The following is a 20,666-nucleotide window of genomic DNA, read 5'->3' on the forward strand; positions in this document are numbered from 1 at the left end:
GGAGGCACGTTTGTGGTTTGGAAAAAAACCTCAAACCGCTGGTGTGCACCATCCCATTGAAATACATTAGCCAAGCGTTTTCACTGGCGGATCGCTGCTAAAACCGCTCAGTGTGCACTGGGCCTTAATCATCTCTGGTGAGACACTAATTATCTCACCTGTGCATGTTTGTGGTTTTCTGCAAATCATGTACTGTTGGTGGGCCTTGAGGACAGGGTTGGGGGACTCTGCTTTAAAGGACAACTGAACTGCTGTCGCCTCAGCCTGGGCACAGTGTTCCAAATTCATCACAGTAAAAGCCAGACCCTCCAGAGCATTTCTAGAAAAGGGGTTTATTAAATAAAATTTGTTTCTGTACACTAATATTTACAGGTTAAAAAGAACAGCATCCAGCCATCAGTTTTCCTTGTCCAGCAAGAAACCATCCATATAGCTCTGGAGAAAGAAAAATACATTGTTACAAAGTTATATTTTACAATGACTGGTCATGTTTTTTCTATTCTAGGATTTTTAACCCCCACTTCTCCAAGCCCCCTCAACTACACTTAAACTGCATGAATCCTCCTGGCCAGAGGTTTGGGATTATGTCATATAATCCTCCCTAAATTAAATTACTTGAAGTGAAACTAAAAGTGAGAATGGCCTTTTATAACAGGGTGCTGCTGGTCCTTGCATTCTGCTGTTCCTGAAAAAGTGAACCTGAGACGAAAGATCTAATCTACACGATACAATTCCACATGCGATTGGTCAAATTCGATTGGATCGATTAAATCATGTTTGATCGGGACTCAATTGATAGTGTGGTTGATTTCATTGGTAACTAACCAAAATCAATCACACTATCGATTGGACATGTCAGATTGGATCGATCTAATCGAATTTGATAGATTGCATGTGGAATTGTGTCGTGTAGATAGGGCTTAAAAGAATGGATACTTACCTCGGGCTTCCTCCAGCTCCATGTACTCTGTTGCCTCTCACTGTCCTCCATTCTTCTGTAATTGTCCCCAGTAATAGGACCCCAGATGTGCTAGTTGGACAGCAGAGTAGTCTGACTGGTGCCCCATTACTGGCGGCAATTGCAGAAGAACGCAGCCAACCGGCAGGATGGCAACCAAGTACATGGGGCTGGAGGAAGCCCCAGGTAAGTATCCAATCTTTTAGATTTTTTGTTTCAGGTTCACTGTAAGGTTGGGAGCACACTAGGCAGTGCAGAAAACCATGCTTTTTTTGCTCCACTTTACGATGTTGCATTTTTATTAACGTTTAATCAATGGAGTAAAATACAGTACCAGTTTTTAAAAAATTATGCAGCAAGTTGTGGGTGTAGGGTGGCGGCTGGATATACTGGGAACACTGCTTAATGCATGTGGAGGATCCCGGCGAGGAGTTGGCCAGATGGGACGGAAACATCAGCCCAGCATAGGCAGCGGGGGAGAGCCCGCCATAAAACTCTGAATCTGTATCCAGGACCATGTGAGGGTTTAATAATAAAGCTATTGTACTGTATCACGCTATGAGAAGTTTATTTCTTGAGGTACATGAACGCTAAAAAAGAGGGGATGATATTCATTCCCTGAAGGGGACCACCTACACCAGGGACCTGAAGCACTGAGGCTCCTGGATTCATGCCCTCTCTGACCAGTCTAGCAGTAGTCAGAGGATTCCGGTGAGTGTGCCTTTTTAGAAGGGTGAATCTGGTGGTGGACCTGGAAAGCATACTGATCATAGCAAGATACATAAGGCTGAACACTTGAACATTTTATTTGCTGATGGACTTATGCGTATGAGAACTTGTTAGGGCTCATTTCCACTATTGCGGTGCGGAATCGCCTGGATTCCACCGCTGATGAAATCACATACGGATGCGATTCCCCATGCGGTTTTTGCCACGAATTCGCATAGGTGAGGGTATATGCGATTTTAACCATGTCACTGCCTGTGTGAATTTACATTGGTACCTATGCGAATTCGCGGCAAAAAACGCATGGGGAAATCGCAGACGATTTCCCTATTAAATACATTGCATGCGATTCGCATGCATTCCACTCGCAGGCGAATTCTGCGTCTCTGTTTTGCGTTTTCACACCGCTGAAAAAAAAAAAACGCACCTCAACAACGCTATAGTGGAAACAGGTCCATCCACTTGCATTACATGTGCGAATCCACATGCGTTGGACGCATGCGGATTCGCGATAGTGGAAACGAGCCCTTAATAGGATGTGCACTGAAATACTGCCTGATAAGTTGTGGGTTTCCCAAGAACGCATATGTTTTTTTTTTGTTTGTTTTTTTTTATATGTACAGCCCCTAGACTTGCATTAGCAGCAAAACCGCTAGCATTTCTGCCTAGTGTGTTTCTAGTCTGCGGCTGGTACATACTGTGCAATTTCCCATCAGATCAACAGGTCTAATCAAGTGCCAGCCTGTCCAATCTGCTTCCGATCAAGAACGGGATTGATTTTGTGCAGTACTGATCTGAAAATGGATTCCATTCTCAATCAGAAATGTTGGAAGTTGATTCGACCTGTTGATCTGATGGGAAATTGCATTGTGTGTACCAGGCGTTACTTCAGCTTGTTTTTTTGTAGTGGAATAATCTGCTCTGGACAGGGCTAACCATCAGAGCACCTCCATATTTTCATTTTAGCTGTTAATGCAGTTCTATCATACCCTGGGCACCTCTTCTTCCCCCCCCCCCCCCCCCCCCCCGTGTTGGTCAGGTGGCTCATACCACCCCCACAACCATCTAGAACCTTTTGCACCAAAAGAACGACCACATCCAGCTTAACTGGGCACCCGAGTGGAGTCAGGTTTGTGCACCTGCCTACAGTGGTTGGTTGGCCCCCCTGCAACCTCCCTTTGTAGTACCTCTACCTACTCTACTTCAGTTGTCCATTGTTGTGACTTACTGCACCATCGGGGCTCCCATTGTCTGGTGGTTTTTTTTTTTTAATCCCGCCAGGGTGTTTTCTGTTCACCCTACTACCAACCCAACACCATGGAGTCGATTCACAAAAATACGTTAAACTTAGCATGCACAAAGGAATTTTGGCATTAGGTAGTGTGCATTATGCAACATGCATATTATCTAAGTATTTGTTCAACTCAACTGGCCTAAGTAAGGGCTGGTTCAGACGGACGCTTGCGGCGCGTTTACCGCCAGCGTTCGGGGCTTGGCGTTAAACGCTCCCATTCAAGTGAATGGGAACGTTTGTTGTACCAAGCTTTCACGTGCGTTTACACGAACGCAGCGTTCGGGTCCCGATTTTCCCTGGCGTTCAAGGAGCCCCTGGAAGCTACATGTAGCTTCCAGGGGCGGTTAACCGCGACGGGTAATGTCCCCCTAGGGGAAGAAAAAAGGTGACCACGTCCGAACGCAACACGAACGCTGCTGAAAGCCCGAACGCATTGCCGCTGCGACGCCAACAAACGCGACGCCTCCAAACGTCCGTCTGAACCAGCCCTACAGATAAAAATTACCTTGCACTGCCCGCCCATGGCAATTTTACCGCACTGTGAAAATGGTGTAAAAAAAAAAAAAAAAAAAGGGAATACATAAAAGGAGGGACCTTCATTACTATCTGCAACTATCTAGATTGAATCCAGCTAGCATAGCAGATCTCTGTCTCACCTGCTGCAGTGCTCTCTCCTTCTTCAGTCTGGCGTAGAATTGGAGCACATATGGATTTGCACTCACAGCTTTAGGATCAAAATCCATCACCCGGAGCCCCTCTAGACTGCGGGCTCTGGAGAGTGCAACGTAGGCCTGGCCACTCTCAAACACACGGGATAAGGAGATCTCCACACAGTCCAGAGTCATTCCCTAAGGAAACACAGGAGGTGAATACCAGGAAGGCCTTGTTCACATCATAAACAGCAAGCACTCGTTTTGCAGAGCAATTTGTTTTTTTCACTGACTGTCAGCAAGTGAACTCTTTCACCCGGAAATGAATAAATAGTGTATTCATGAAAGCGCTGGGAAAATCGCTTTGAGATTTCCCTATACCTGCCATTGAGGCAAATCGGCCCAAAAAAAAAAAAAAAAAAAAAAAAAAAAAAAACACAACACCGAAAGCGCCCTTAGTGTGATCAAGCCTTAAAGCCTAGTTCACATTGCGTGGCGTTCGCATGCCCGTTAGCGGTGGGCAGTTTTTGACGTGCATTTTTGTTTTCAATTCCCGGCGCTTGGGTGGGCAATTAGTTTGTGCTTAGCAGTTTTCTTAGCATTTTTTCCGAGCGGTTTTGTAATTCACTCCCTGATGAGTCAGGAAGTGAACTCTTTGACCCGGAAAATAAATACAATATATTTATTCTTAAACGCAAATCGCTACACAAAGCGATTTTTGCATTTCTCCTATACTTTCCATTGAAATCGGCTCAAAAATGGTGCACGCACTGCTTTACTGAACGGACAGCACACGACCCACGCCGATATGAACCTTCTCATAGACATTCATTGTCCACGTGGTCGGAGGGGGGCACTTTTAAAAACTGCATGCGGGCGGGAAAAAAGCCAAAACCGCCTGCATAGTAAACAAGCCCTTAGGGCCCTTTTCCGCTTGCAATCGCTAGCGCTAGCGATTCAGCAAAATCTTTTTTTCCCCCCGGTGATAGCGTTTGCAATTTTGCTATGCACTGCAGGGCATACCAAAATCACGGCAATAATCGCTCTGACGCACGATTGCGTTTGTGTAAAACTCGAATCGCAGTAGTGGAAATAACTTACCGCGATTCCTATGTTATTTAGCAAACCCTAGCGATTTTAAAATTGCTAGTGATTTGCGCTTTTGCGATTCAGCAAACGCAATCACGCTAGTGAAAAAGGGCCCTTAGGGAGGGTCTGGTTAGAACCTGCTATGCTTCATGAATGGTAACTCACCTGACTCTTGTGTATAGAGATGGCCCACGCCAGTTTCAGTGGTAACTGTTGGCGGGTCAAAAAGATTCCCCCGTGAGCTTTAATGACCCAACGCTCCGTCTTCATTACTTCTGTCACCCCACACAGGAAGCGCACTTTGGGCATCGCTGAAAGCCAGAGTGGAAATGTGATTATTGATGCACAATAAACAAGATTATAAAGTGCCTACAGGTCCTGTACGTTCTTTCACAAGAACAGCTCCTTAGCCACCTAAGTGGTGGAATTAAAGGGAGTCTGAAGTGAAAATGAAAAACAAAAACCAGATACCCTCCTAAGGAGAGGTAAGGCTCTGGGTCCTATAGAGCCCCCTCAGTCGCCACGGTTTCCCCGTTAGCAGACCGTTTGGTCGTGGACTGCTCTATTCCGCATTGGGTGGGCTTCAGAAGCACTCAGGTTCCTGAAGAGGAGTGGCTCCATACTGAGCATGCTCTTTCACAGGTGCGCAGTACAGAGCAGCCCGTCTTCGGGAGCCCGAGTGCTTCTGAAGACTGCCGAAGTCTCCTGTGGCAGGAGATGCAAACTGAGGAGCCTGCAAGGGAGCACGGACACCGGGAGGAGAACAGGAAGGCTCTGGAGGACAGGCTGCTGACAAGCAGTTGGCGTGAACCTGAGGTGAGTGATATGGAGGCTGCCCTAATCATTTTAAATAATACCAGTTGTCTGGCATCCTGCTAATCTTTGGCTGCAGTAGTGTCTGAATTACACATCAAAAACAGGCATACAGCTATTGAATATATACTCTACTATAAGCCAATCCGAATATAAGCCGAAATGAAACTAGGAAAAAACAGATTGACTAGAGTATAATAAAGTCTTAGAAATGCAGTAGCTACTGATATGAAATGCCCCAGGTGTCCCCAGTATAGGTAGCCAGATGTACCCTCAGCATTAGGTAATCCCCCTCACTGTAAATAGCCAGATGTGCCTCCAGCATTGGCAGAGAAAGGAGACAACTTGAGTACATTAACTACTTGCCAACTGCTCCACACCAATTGGTGTGACCGGCTGTCTATGGGGCTAGGAGGAGATTGTGCGCATCTCCTGCTCGGGGGAGGGGGGGGGGGGGGCAGAGCTCCGCCCCACCTTCAGTCTGAGCGGCGAACGATTTGCCAGTAATAATTAACAGTGTGTACCAGGCTTTAGGGTGCACACACATGCAATTTCTATTGGCCAATGTTACCACTTCTATGTAGTATGAGCTTGCCTACACAACTTGTTCATAGTATTCAACATCTGTTGGCACTCATGCTACTTGAAGGTGGTAAAATTGGATTAGTGTACCAGTCTTAAGGTCCCAAGCACCAGCCATCACTGCAGCTTTGTCTTCTCAAATTTTCTACAGCTATCGCAACTCTCCACTTCTGTCAATAGCAACAGTTTCTAAATAACTGGGCTCACTGTGTGTCCAGCTCACCTTTTCCCGTGCCCTCAAACCCAACCACGACACCACGAGCTCCATTCACCAGTCCTCGAGCCACATCCAAATTTTTAGCTAACATTACCTGTAATACAAAAAAAAAAAAAAAAAATAAATTAATAATAATATTGACAAATCAATAACTATGGTTTTTCATGAAAGTCCTGTCATCTTAACTTACAAGAATGATGAAGTTGGTGGTTGAAAGTTCCAGCAATAAAGAGAATCAACCTCATTTCACTTAAAGCGGAACTGTAAATTCATTTAAACCAAACAGTCAGGCCTGGAACCCACTGAAATCAGCAAACGCAACCGCTAGCGTTTTGTCTGAGCGGTTTGCAAGCAGATTCATGCGCGTTTTTGGTCGTGTTTTGCAACATTGTATTTTTTTGCCCAGCGGGCGCGTAGCGTTTTGCGTTTTTATCCTGATTGGTCCTGTGAATTATTTTTAATTTTGTTAGTGTGCTGAACCGCAAAACGCTAGCAAAACCGCTCAGTTTAGGTTTTGCTGAGCGTTTCAATACTTTACATTGAAGCGCTAACGCTCCCAAAATGCTGCAGGTCCTTGTGGAAGCTCCTGTGGAAGTTGCAGCTTCCACAGGAAGCTGCAGCTCCTGTGGAAGTTGCCCCATCCATTAACATTAGCCCAGCGTTTTGGCAAACTGCTAGCGTATCGCAGTGCTGCCAAAAGCGCTCCTGTGGGTTCCAGCCCTCACACTTACCTGGGGCTTCCCCAAGCCCCCAGCAGTCATCCTGTGCCCTCGCCGGTCCTGCCCGAGCTTCTGTTCTCCCAAGGGAGCTACCTTCGTTACCGCCGACTAGTAACTGCGCGCCCCGGGCAATGCGATGCTTTCTTTGCTTTCCCACCTGCTATAGCTGCTCTAGCGGGTGGGAACGCGAAGAAAGTGTCGCATTGCCTGGGGCGCGCAGGCGCCGCGGTAATGAAAGTAGCTCGTGCGGGAGAACAGTGGCTCGGGCAGGACCGGCGAGGGCACAGGACGGCTGCTCTGGGCTTGGGGGAAGCCCCAGGTAAGTGAAACTGTTTGGTTTAAACGAATTTACAGTTCCGCTTTAAGACTAAATGATATCAGTAAGTCATAGAAAATCATGTGCCACAATTCTAGGTTGACGCTACTTGTGAACTGACTGGTATATTTTCTTACAACTCACAATAAAATGTCATCTGTTACGGGGCAGCCGATACCCCCAGCCCGTCAGACTGCCTAATGACAAGATGGGAAGAACCTGAACAACCATTTGCTTCATCACAGCTACTCCCCTTCCCCCTCATGCCTGTCCATTCTCACCTGAGCACCTTTCTTCAGCTGTAGCCTTTGGCCAACTGGACACTGTGTATCGATGGTCTTCACAAGTACAGGGTCACTGTCCACTGCTTCGTAAGTATGAGATTCACCTATAATGGGGACAATGCAGTGTCTGTGACTTTAGTCATAAGTACCGTAGTTTGGAAAAAAAAAAAAAAAAAGTTCTTAAGAGCTGGGATTTTGAACTCCAGTCCTCAAGGGCTGAGGTCCTCGCACAATTTTTGGCTTGAGGATTGGAGTTCGACATCTGTGCCCTAGAGAGGGAAGAGAAAAAAAAAAAGCACAATAGACAATCATACCTGGTAACTGCTGTAGCCGGCGTTCATTAGTTATTTCCACATCATCCTTGTGTGTGCACAAACGCGTGGCCAGGATCCCATCACGCTCAATTTTATTATCACCCGTCAAGAGCAGCTTCTCGGTCACTTCTTCTGTACATCTAGGGGGAATATCAGATCACGTTACATATCCTATTGGGAGGAGCAGGGTTATTTCAAAGATTAAAGAATTTTTTTTTTGTCTAGACTGCCCAATGCAGCATGGAGATGTCCAAGGCTTACCTGCCCAGCCGTATTGCTTGTAGCAGGTTAATGAAGGTCTTGTCTGTCTGTCTCCGAACTTCTGTGAGCTCCATAGTCAGATGCATACATCTCCTCCAGCTCTTGGCCTTTACAAAATAGATGGGTTTATTAGGGTATAGCCCCACAGACACCAGGTACATTAGAAGCACTAATTTGTAAAATAGTACGCATTTGTTTTTTCCGCTCCTGAAAATGCTTAGTAATAGCCTAAAAGTTTGCCAGAAAACATACTGCATGTATCTCACTACTACTGGTCTGCTTAAAACTGATGAACTTTTAGCTTTAGCTACAATTTGTAGCACTTATCCTTTCCACGAACTGTTGATAGGCAGTTAAATGCCTCTCAAACTCTCAACTGCTCACTTCAGCCTGGTAACTGCTTGTTGCTGCATGATAACTGCTTACTGCTGCCTGGTAACTGCTTGCTGAGCACACAGCTCAACAGTTCGTGGAAAGGAGGCCTTAGTCAGCCAGTGGTCTTATTTTGTGAAGGTTGATGGCTCCAACAGTGCAAAGACCTCCCCGTTGTGGTCCCTGGTTTATTGCACTCACAATTCTGGTAGCTACGTGAGAGAATTGTTTTTTTTGTGTGGATAAAATACCTCATGAGGTACTCTTGACTCTTCAACTTCTCCACAAAAAGAGCATGAGAGGCGATTGACTGCATGTTAGGCATGCTATTATTTTCACATCATTTTTAAAAAAGGGACTTTAGGCTGGATTCACAGTGGTCAGTTGCATAATGCATGCATTTTAATGTGTGTGAACTGCAATGGAAACTGGACATACACTAACGAATACAAAACCTGTATGCAGCAAGTTAGAATGTGATCAGTGATTAACCATGTAAAAACATGTCAGATAATGGAGCATCTCCTGTACACGTGGTCTGTGGTGCGGGTCCTACCTGAAAACAGAACTTGGTCTGGCTGGAGGCTTGAGTGACCGGCGGAAGCTGGAGGAAGTCCCCACAGATAATCAGCTGGATCCCTCCGAAGGGCTCATCTCGTCCGCGCACCGCCCTACAGGAGAAACAGAGGCTCATCAGTACAGATGCTAAACATACTGGAGCAGTTTCACAGAGCAGTCAGGTTTCCACTGTTAAAGTCCATCTCTAGAAACAGATCTAAAACTAACAGCTTAGCAGTGGCATAACTACAATTCATGGGGCCCACCAGCAAAATGTTTATGTTTTAGGATTTTAATTTAGGATTGTGCCTAAACTGTGGCTTTATGTCAGCTTTGTTTCCATTATTCAGAAGATGCCATCAAGTGGTCTACACTGATCAAACATTAAATCATTACCTACCGAGCAACGGCCTCCAGCTTGTCGAAGAACTCTCCCTCCACCATTGAGATCTCATCAATGATCAGGTGACGGCAGCTTACCCAGTGCTGGCGGACCCCCGGACGCCTTGCCAATTCAATGCACTGCTCCAGGGGGGCCTTCCCAGATCCAATACCTGAAAATAAAAAGACAATTCTGGCAAACCTACAACTACAATCCCATTGCTACCTGTCACTAGTGCAGCTCTCTGGGCTGAAAGGTCATTACTTCTATGGCTGAGCTCACAAAGACCATGTAACCCACTGATGTCAGAAGACCCTGGGCTGTGAATATTTATAGGCAAAACCAAGAAAAGGTGTGGGGCCTAGCAGGAAGTAAAGCCCATGATGATAATTATTTTAGTATTGTGGCATCTTCCACAAGCTGCTGCACAGGCAGGGGCCTTAAAGAGAACCTGTACTGAGTAAAATTATTTAAAATAAACACATGAGGTAACTTCAAATGAACATTACATAGTTACCTTGCTATTAGTTCCTCTCAGAAGCGCACCATTTTCTTCTGTCAGTGACCGTGTCGAGTTCTGACAACATTTTGTCAGAATTTAAATATATCAGTTGCTGTCAGTTATTTATCAGTTGCTGTCAGTTATAGCTGAGAGGACAACTGATGTGCCAAGTAATGTCTATGTTTTCCTATGGCTCAAGTGGGCGATATGACAGTTTAACAGTGTGCTGACCAGAAAGCTGTTATGGGGTAATGACCATTTTCAAAATGGAGGACAGAGAATTCCCTTGATCCCAGTGGACAAACAGGACGTGGGAAAGGAGAAAGAGATTGAGGAGTAGACTACACGGGAGGTAAGTATGACCTGTGTATGTTTATTTCACTTTTAATTTTCAGTACAGGTTTTCTTTAAGGAGGCTGGACATGGACTAACCTGCAAAGGCGTGTAACGTGGTGCCACCAATGTGGCAAGCAGCGACTCCTGTACTTGCCGTAGCATAAGTACTTTTTGGAGGAAGAGCTCCGATAATCCTCTTTAACAGATACGACTTTCCAGTGCCTGGGAAAAAAAACAAAAATACAAATATTAGTATAATGGGTAAGAGAATATAATACTGTCCATTAATGCCACCACCGTAAGGAGAAATCAGAGTACACTGCATTTACATACAGATCTCAACTGTCCCATTTTTCAGTGGGACAATCCCTCTGCAAACCAAATGCCTCTTCCTCTGTCAGGGCAGATGAACAGATGTTTATAACTAGAGGTTTATTTCTACTGAAAAAAAAAAAAAAAAAAGAAAGAAATAGGAAAAAAAAAAAAAAAAAAAAAAAAAAGAAAGTGGTGTTCGCTAACTTTATTCTCGTCTTAACTACCTGACGACTGCTCCACGCCATCTAATTGCACAGTACAGCGCTGCGATCAGCAGCTGCGCTGAACTGGGGACAACAGTGTGACACAGCTGTCCCCCTGGGACACAAGAGAGCGTTCGGCTCTCATAGGCAGAAGCCTATGACAGCCGATTGCGTGATTGGCCGGCTGGGGTGGAGGGAGGGAATTTCTAAAGACACACACACACAAAAAAAAAGTGAATAAAAAAAAAAAAAACACACAAGGGGGGCGATCAGACCCCACCAACAGAGAGCTCTGTTGGTAGGGAGAAAAGGGGGGGGGGGGGGGGGGGAATCACTTGTGTGCTGTGTTGTGCGGCGCTGCAGCTTGGCCTTAATGCTGCAGTGGCCAATTATAAAGAATACAGCCTGGTCTTTATAGGGGTTTACCACTGTGGTCCTCAAGAGGTTAAAATGAATATATTTCACAATGTAATCAACTTAACATAAAGACAAGACAAATAACACTTATATTGCGCTTTTCTCCTGGCGGACTCAAAGCGCCGGAGTTGCAGCCACTAGGGTGCGTACACTAAGCAGTGGCAGTGTTAGGGAGTCTTGCTCAAGTGCTCCTTATTGAACAGGCAGAGCAGAGATTCAAACCCAGGTCAGAGCCTTAATCATTACACTATCCAGTCACTAATAAAATATCAACTAATGATGATAGAAAAGGGCCAATGTGGTTTGCATTACAAAACAATGGGAGTTTTTTTTTTTTTTGCTTCTGAATAGTTTGTGGTATGCATGACTAGGAGTGTGCCCAGGGCGTGACTAGGGGCGTGTCCCTCTTGCTTGTCTAAATATTATACAAAAACTGAACCAGGACTCACGTGTGCAGGACGGATCCACTCATCTTTGGAAATCCTCAGGTATGTGACCAAGCTGATCAACAAACTTAATTAGGGCTTTGCACTCTCATACTTGGACCAGGAAGGCCCTATGGGATCCAGAGGTTTCTCTGTACATAGGCAAGCATCTAACTATTTTTATACTGGCTCTCCAAGAATAGCTACTCTGAAATATGTGTCCTGTAAGTGGGGAAAATGGTTTGTTAAAGGACCACTCCAGCAAAAAAAGCAAGCAGTTAAAATCTGTCAGAACCCACAGATGTTGGACTAGTCCATCTCCTCATGGGGGGATTTTCAAGTTGTTTTTTTTGTTTTCAAAAGCATTCCCTGAGCAGCAGTTTAACTGCCAAAATAGTAAGTAACCAGACAGCATCCTTAATCACTTGCACACCATGTTGTCAGTTGTACTTAGCAACTGCTGTTCAGGTAATGCTTTTGAAAACAAAAGAAAACCCTGAGAATCCCTTATGAGGACTAGTCCAAAAACTAGTCGATTCTGTCTGATTTTAACTGCTTACTTTTTTTTTTCTTTTTTTTTTGCAGCAGTTGTCCTTTAGTAATTACCACTGCTCATAACACAGATAGGAGGTGGCCAGTATCATCAGAGAACTATTGCAGGAACTAGGAGGAAAGTCATATGTGGGCCCCTCAGTTCCAAGTGCCCTAGTGCAGAGACAACTGCTGCATCCCCTGTTGCTACACTGCTGGTTTCACATTCATCATTCATGACACTGTATGTCATTTATTCTCTTCACCAACCTGCACTTCCTGTAAAGAACACATTCTTCCCGCTGAGGACAGTGCTAAGGACCAGGGATTGTTCTGTAGACAGATGCATCTGCCGTGGCATGGTCAGGGTGGGCTTCTTGCTGGGGCGGAGTTCGGAAATCTGATGATAAGGAGACACTTATTTTAGGACACCCAAATCTTTCAGCTTCTGACTCTAAACTATTGTCTCGGTTCCCTGATTCTGCTTTCCTGTGACCCAGTTACCTCAAACTGAACATAAAGCAAAACAGAGATTGTAATATTTCCTCCGTCTCTCTCCACTTCCCCACCTAGAATTACCCATTGATGTAAAAAATATCCCAATAACCAGAGATCTCATTTTAAATAAACCTGAGATGAATTTTTACTTACCTGGGGCTTCCCCCAGCTCCCTGTAGTCCACCTACTCCCTCAATGTCCTTCCAGTCCCCTACGTTGTGTTGCTGTGAAGTCAGCAGTCCAGCTGGTCTGTGGGCCACTGCACATCCGCTGTGTGGACCACACATGCTCAATAGTCCACGACAGCTGAGTTGAGGACTTTACGGGGCTTACATCAGCACAACTGAGGGGACCGGGAAGACGAAAAGGGAGCCAATGAACTACAGGAGGCTGGAGGAAACTCCTGTTAAGTATAAATCCTTGTCTCAGGTACACATTATCAACTTCCTTCTAGATCCATAATTCAGCCTTTCCTTACACAAGGAGGTTGCTAAATTACTTTTACATGCTCTAGTCATTTCTCATTTTAAGATATGTGGCAATACACAGGCATTGCAGGAGTGGGAGCAGCTGACCTTTTGAGCCAGGAAGTAAAAAATTGGCACTATCCGAGGCTCGACCAAACCTCATTAGTGAGAACAGCCGGTGCTGTAGTACTAAGGCCATATAGCAAACAAGCGTACTACCAGAAGGGGGCTGTGACTTACTACAGAGTCTCTTAGTTGAACGCTTTCCATACCGGATTTACAAAACCCACATCTGTTTTGGTACCTGAAAAGTTGGAGTCCCATGATAACCATACGGATTCCAGAGGAGTTGTGAACCATGCACATATCTGAGCGAAGACTAATTCCTTAGAATCACCTACCAGGGTGTTCTCAGAAGAGACTGTTCTGAACCGTTTCTGTGCACCCCCATTCATTGTATTTGGTCCACGGTTGCTCAGTCCTTTCCCCTTTATGGGCGTTTGGGTGTTGCACTTGGCCCTCATTTCGTTGGCTTGCGCCACATCCTTCTTCTGCACCGGGCTGATGGTCTCAAACGATCGTGGAAGCCCTGATAACAAGCGCATGCGGTCATTCACTGGCTTCTCACCCTTTGTAGCTTCATGCTTGATTATCAGGGTCTTCATAAAGTGCTTCAGCTTGTCTGAGGGGCAGTTGGAGATGAGAAGCTGGACATTGTCTGGCTGGAGGACAACAGAACTCTTGCCATCTTGGATGAAGCGAGTGAAGAGCTGAATCTGTTTCAGGATGAAGTTCTGAGGGAGTTTTCCATCGCTAACCCTCAGGACCAGCTCCCGAAACTCATTCCGGCCAAGGGAAATCATGGCATTTCTAATGACTTTCCTCTTCAAGGCCTGGCCGGAGCCATTCAGATACTCTACGGTGATACTGCTCTGAATCTCTGCAGACAGATGATCAGCCAGATTCATCATTCTTCTAGGAAAAAATTAATACAAAATAAATATCTGCCAATAGATGCCTTTTCCCCCAAAAAAATAAAATTTCAAAAAATAAGGGAACTTAAAGGAATATCGAGGGGACATGATGAGATAGATGTGTATGTACAGTGCCAAGCACAACTATGTTGTGTTCCTTTTCTCTGCCTGAAAGATAATCATCAGGTATGCAAGTGATAGTTTCTGTCCAGTCAGGACCTGGTTGGACAACATAACCTTTACTGATAAGGAGTTACAGCCATAAAACACTTTCCTGAAAAAAAGGACTTCTAAGAGCAGGTAGGAGATTAAAAGGGTGAATAGTTTTTTTATATTTGAGATCTGGCATACTTAAATGAATGTGACATTGGGCAGAGACAATGAAACATGAAAAACTTAAAAAGTAAATTGAAATATAAAATAAAACTGTGGGGCCATCTATAAAGATCATCGTAGGAGAGGGAGGATAGATATAATTGTTTATCACTTCAGTATCACTTTAAAGTGACTCTGTAACAAAAATTACAACGTTTTTTCTACCATCCTACAAGTTCCTAAACCTATTCTTATGTGTTCTGGCTTACTGTAGCTCTTTCTACTATAACCATCTCTGTAATAAATCAATGTATCTTTCCCTTGTCAGACTTGTCGGCCTGTGTCTGGAAGGCTGCCAAGTTCTTCAGTGTTGAACTGTTCCTCTATGCACACTCCAGTGTGTGTTTTATTTACATAAGCCAGCAGCTTCTCTGCTATCTTATCAGTGATAGAAGAGAGCTGGATAAAAATCCTCCTCTGGAGGCTGTGAAAGGAGCTGGTCTGTCACATACTGAGGAATTAACGACATAGGTAGAGCTGTCTGCAGGAAGCCTGTAATGTTCAGTGCATGAGAGAAGCTGGGGACAGAAGGTAAACACACACAAGTGATCTCTTGAGATTCAGAAGTAAGGCTGTATACAGCCTGCTTGTGTATGGATGTATTTTCTATGTGTGGACATACTGTACATCAACCTACTTCCTGTTTTGGTGGCCATTTTGTTTGTTTATAAACAAACTTCTTAAAACTGTTTTTGACTACTTTTAATGCGGCGGGGAGCAGTGAAATTGTGACAGAGGGTAATAGGAGATGTCCCCTAACACACTGGTATGTTTACTTTTGTGCGATTTTAACAATACAGATTCTCTTTAAAGATGAAATACATAAGATAATTGTAATTGGTTAGACTTTTTTTTTTTTTTACATAATTAAAACAAATAAACAAACAAACCAATCAAAAACACCTCCTTGACTGTTTAGCAGTGCTACATACAACCACTAGATCAGGGCTGTCCAACTCCAGTCTTCAAGGGCTGAGATACTCAAGCTCAGACTGATGGGACTGAGTCAGGGATGGTCTACTTAACAGTGTTCTCCAACCCTGTCCTCAAGGCCCACCAACAGTGCATATGTTGTGGAAATCCACAGAGGTAGATAATCAGCTCTGCTGAGACACTAATTACCTCACCTGTGCATGTTTGTGGTTTCCTACAAAACATGTACTGTTGGTGGGCCTTGAGGACAGGGTTGGGGAACTCTGGTCTAGTACATCAAGCAGAACACATTTCACAGTCCATCCAAAACACTGGCATGCATATGGCTTTCAAGGCCTGGAGTTGGATAGCCCTGCGCTAGCATATATTTCGGTCACAGTGGCAAATAAAGACCACCTTGGCCGATAACCCAGAGAGAATCTAACGTGTGTACAGCAGCCGCCCAACATCTGCTTAAGATCTGGCAGGCCGTATATTTACTGATCCCCAAGTGCTTTGATTCCCCCTAAGCAACCCAGCCTTTTGAAGCCGCTCGTTGTCCCACTCCATAGCAAGTGACACATCGCTAGCCTACAGCATCTGGCTCTTAACTGTTGCCGACAGAATCCTGATGCCCGCTGGGCAACAATAATCCTATGTGTGTAATGTATATAACTCAAAACATGTGGCTATGACAAGGTAAGGCATGTTAGATCAAATCTCTGCTGGAATACACCACAACATCAGCTGTTTTGGAGAGGCTCTGCCTCTGGACAGGTCATGTTGCCATCAGAGTTTTCTCCTTGTCAAAGTTGCTCAATGTGTATTTGCACATTTTTCTAACTTCCAACATGTGACTTCAGAAACTGGACTACATTGTTAGCTACAATGTTAGTACTAGGTGGGTACACACATCAGATAAAACTCTTTGGAAAATGAAAGCTCATAGACCAATTTTACCCCTTCCATGTAGTATGAGACCTACATAGTCTATTCTATTGAGCTGAACTCCCCACCAGATAAAATGCTTTGCAAGATGCTATACACAAAGATGCTGTACACATGCAACAGATCAGTATCTGCAAAAGATCAGCATCTGCAAATTGCATTCATAGTCTATGATATCTGAAAAACAATAGCAAATCGAATTGACTCAAATCAAATTCTGATTGGACATGTCGGATTTAATCAGATCGTAACTAGAATCGTAATCGAATCACACAAAGAATCGTATCGTGTAGATGGGGCTTTACAGACATTCATCTCCACCAGGATGGATCTTCAGATGAATGTCTGTTAAACAACGTGTGTATGAGATCGGCAGATAGACTATTATGAATGCAATTTGCAGAAACGGATCTTTTGCACGGATAGGCCTGGTGCACACCAAAAACCGCTAGCAGATCTGCAAAATGCTAGCAGATTTTGAAAAGCTTTTTCTTCTTTTTCTGTAGCGTTTCAGCTAGCATTTTGCGGTTTTGTGAAGCGTTTTTGGTGTAGTAGATTTCATGTATTGTTACAGTAAAGCTGTTACTGAACAGCTACTGTAACAAAAAACTCCTGGCAAACCGCTCTGAAGTGCCGTTTTTCAGAGCGGTTTGCGTTTTTCCTATACTTAACATTGAGGCAGAAACGCATCCGCAATCCAAAATCTGCAGCAGCCCGGGAGTATGCGTTTCTGCAAAACGCCTCCCGCTCTGGTGTGCACCAGCCCATTGAAATACATTACCCTAGCGGATCCGCACCCGCAAGCAGATCGCAAACCGCAGCAGAACCGCTCTGGTGTGCACTAGGCCTTACAGCATATTTGTGTACACAGCATCTTGCAAAGATTTTTATCTGATGGGGAGCTCAGCTCAATAGAATAGACTGTGTAGGTATGCTCTCTTACTACATGGAATGGGGTAAAATTGGTCTTTGATCTTTTATTTTCCAAAGACTTTTATCTGATGTGTGTAATTAGCTTTAATACATCCCACCTTTTAAAGATGCAGTTGCAATGAAACAATATTATCAACCCCCCCCCCCTCGGCTGTCAGTGATTCTTAATGTAGTGGCTGATAGGTAAATGTAGCAGGGCAGCGTCCAGCACGCGTACATGAGATGTAACTTCTATAGTAATAATGTAATCAGTGAAGACAGACCAGCAGCCCTGTCATATGGTTACCTTGTTGAAGCCTATCCCCGCAGAGATCCGGCTGGCAGCGACTCTCAGCTCTCCTCCGATCTACCTCCAAACCACATCCAGCTTGTCAATTCATCCTGCACACCAAAATAGTTCAAATCTGCCGGCGTAGAGTTTCTTCCAATCAGCAGCGGGACCTTTAAAAATTAGCCCAATCAGAGAGCGCTGACGTCACGCAGAACCGTTACATGTTATTGTCACGTGATTGCTATCGATGCTGCGCCGGCCATCTTTACTAAGGGCAGGTTCCACCAGATGTCCAACGCTAATTGCTGCTAGGCAACGACTCAGTGCAGCCGGGCGGCCGTGTACACCGGGCTCAGGCGGATATATCTGTTATAACTGATGTGATGTAATAATGCTGGATTCATAACGATATGTCTGTGTAAGCATCAAAGCTCGGAGGGTCTCACTGGAGGATTATTGAGGTTTTCATAGAAGGCAAACGGCCAGCTGCAGAAGGAATCTGACTGCCTCCTGATTGACTGCCTAATTGGTAGTAAATCAGCTGTGTATTATTTACTCATTAATTACTCTAAGTATTAAAAGTTATCCAATGTATATTTTAGTATTTCTATTCAGTTGGTGTTGCTAGATATAGCATACCTGAATTCTAAATCTCAATTATTCCATTTTATCAAGAAACCGTCAGTAGTAAATCAGTGATTTATTGTAAAACAGCATAAATTGTCACATTACAGTGGTACTTGTTATAGAATAGGGTGTATACAAGGTCAGAGGCATAGGGAGTGCCATAGGACTCGCAGCAGGCCCCCTAACTCGCACATTGGTGAGCCGAGACATAATACACCCCCTTTGGACTCCAGCAACGTGATCCCCCTTCCTCCTCCGTATGCAGTTTCCATGGCTCCAGAGCCATCTCTCATCATGTGACCTGCCGCACATAGCAGCTGGTTACATGATGAGGGAGGCTGCAGGTGAAGCAGGTAACTTTGGCACATAACGCTCAGTGCCAAAGCTGGGCGGTCATAGCAGCAATGCAATGATGCACGCCCCATATAAGGGTTATTTGGGGATCCTGCAAATCGCCAGACCCCGAATTACACCTCTCTCCGAGTTACTACAACTCAGAGGTGGAATAGTATTTAACGCTGCCGGGGAGTTTAGCGGCAGCAGGGAGAGCCATCATTTGGCTCTCCCTGCACCTAACTCACCGGCGGCCATTATGTACGCCGCTGCAGGAGCTATAGAGACAGGGCTCGTTCACACCTAGGGCATTTTTGCCCTTTTTTCAAGCGCCCGTAAAAAGCTTGTGCAATCGTTCCCTATGAGAGTTTTCATCTAAGCGGTTCCTTTCAAAGCAAAGCGCTGCCTGTACCATTTTCTGAGCATTTTTGTTCAATAGAAGGTATAGGGAAATTGCAAAGCGCTTGAAGAAGCACTTTGTACAGTGATTTCCCCAGCGCTTTGATGAATAAATACATTGTATTCATTCATTTCCAGATCAAAGAGTTCACTTCCTGACTTGCGTCAGGAAGTGAAAAAAGCAGAATCACTCCGCAAAAGCGGTTAGAAAAGGGTTTTTAAAAAACCGCAGCACCCACCGGTAGGGGGGGGGGGGGGGGGGGGGGGGGAACAAAAAAAAATTGACCACAAGATCGAAAATTACTCAGCACCCTTTTTACATGTATGCCTACTTCTGGATTTGAAGTAATGGACGGGGTTATCTCTCGCTACTAAATACTGGGGAGGCCTTTGGCAACATATACTGGGGCACTACCCAATACTGAGGCACATCTACTACCAAAGGCTTTTGGCTCTGTTAACCCAATACTGGGGGACATTTCTTACTACCCAAAACCATCTTGAACAGCTCCTACTAAATACTATTGTGAGGCATGTGTGGTTACCAGATTGTGGGGTACTTCTAGCTACCTAATACTTTCTGGATAAATTCATTAGACTACCCAATACTTCTAGTTGTGGAGCACATCTGGCCACCTACTATGCGCAGGACACACCTGTGGTGAAGAGGGGGCCCCCAAAACTACCTAATACAATCCGGGGGGGGGGGGGGTGATGAGGGGGCATAAAATCTACCTTCTACTACTGTCTGGGGAAGGGAGGGGGCACAAAATTTACTTTATATTATCTATTATTGGATATATGGATTAGGGGCATTAAGGCTACCAAATAAGAGGTTTGGGTTTTTTTGAGGGGTGGGGGTGCAACCAAGATTTTGCTATGGGGCCCAGTGAGTTCTAGCTACACCTCTGTACAAGACATCAAGTAGACATGCACAATGACATAGCACATCGTAAATCAGATCCACGGTTACTGTTCACATTACCAGTCTAGTGTAGGGTTTGTACACACATCCAACTTTGATTGGCAAATGATTGGTCAATTTTTCCACTTCCACGTAGTGTGAGGGCCAACAGTTTTTGTATACTATAAACAGAAAATGACATGTACTAGTCACACATCACTCAATTTATGGCCAGATCAACTATTTGATAGATCCCTCTCTGATCGAATCTGATCAAAGAGGGATCTATTGCCCACTCCCACACTGTCCAGCGATTTGCAATAGATTTCAGCATATGCAAATGGTCCAGTCACACTGGCACCAATGTCACGTGGTTCCGATGCTTGCATTGACAGCAGAGGCGGCCAGGTGTCACACCAGTGGTTAAGCAAGACTTAGTGTACCAGAGATGAACAAAGTACAAACATTTATTATACATACCTGGGGCTTCCTCCAGCCCCACCCACTCGGATCGCTCCCACACCGCCGTCCTCCGCTGGCCGGAGCTACGAGAACCGGGTCCCGTCACTTACGTCAGACGGCTCCAGTCTACACAGAAGTGCACTCTTTGCGTATCTCTCCAGCAGCCGCTGGAAAACTCTCTACATACATACAGGGTGCATTTCTGTATGTTTTCCTTCTGTCCTTTGCGTGAGTTCAGGTCCACTTTAAAGAGAACCCGAGTCACCGCAACTCTATCCTCTATAGCGTGGCTACCCGCC

The 20,666-nt window shown here is 44.9% G+C and overlaps 1 protein-coding gene across 1 annotated transcript; it reads right to left on the minus strand.

Moving 5' to 3' along the window:
• Positions 1-333: 333 nt before the first annotated feature.
• Positions 334-17,787, minus strand: PIF1 (PIF1 5'-to-3' DNA helicase). The gene is made up of 13 exons (XM_068242505.1): positions 17,658-17,787; positions 13,631-14,204; positions 12,535-12,664; positions 10,470-10,595; positions 9,554-9,707; positions 9,152-9,266; positions 8,224-8,330; positions 7,963-8,102; positions 7,646-7,752; positions 6,336-6,423; positions 4,883-5,028; positions 3,635-3,826; positions 334-435 (listed from the first exon to the last, which is right to left on the minus strand). The coding sequence occupies exons 2-13, from the start codon at positions 14,198-14,200 to the stop codon at positions 397-399; spliced, it is 1,914 nt and encodes a 637-aa protein (XP_068098606.1). The 5' UTR covers positions 14,201-14,204; positions 17,658-17,787; the 3' UTR covers positions 334-396.
• Between the last annotated feature and the right edge of the window lie 2,879 nt (positions 17,788-20,666).

This window comes from Hyperolius riggenbachi, chromosome 6 (genome assembly GCF_040937935.1).
Source record: "Hyperolius riggenbachi isolate aHypRig1 chromosome 6, aHypRig1.pri, whole genome shotgun sequence".
Classification (NCBI taxonomy): Eukaryota; Metazoa; Chordata; class Amphibia; order Anura; family Hyperoliidae; genus Hyperolius; species Hyperolius riggenbachi.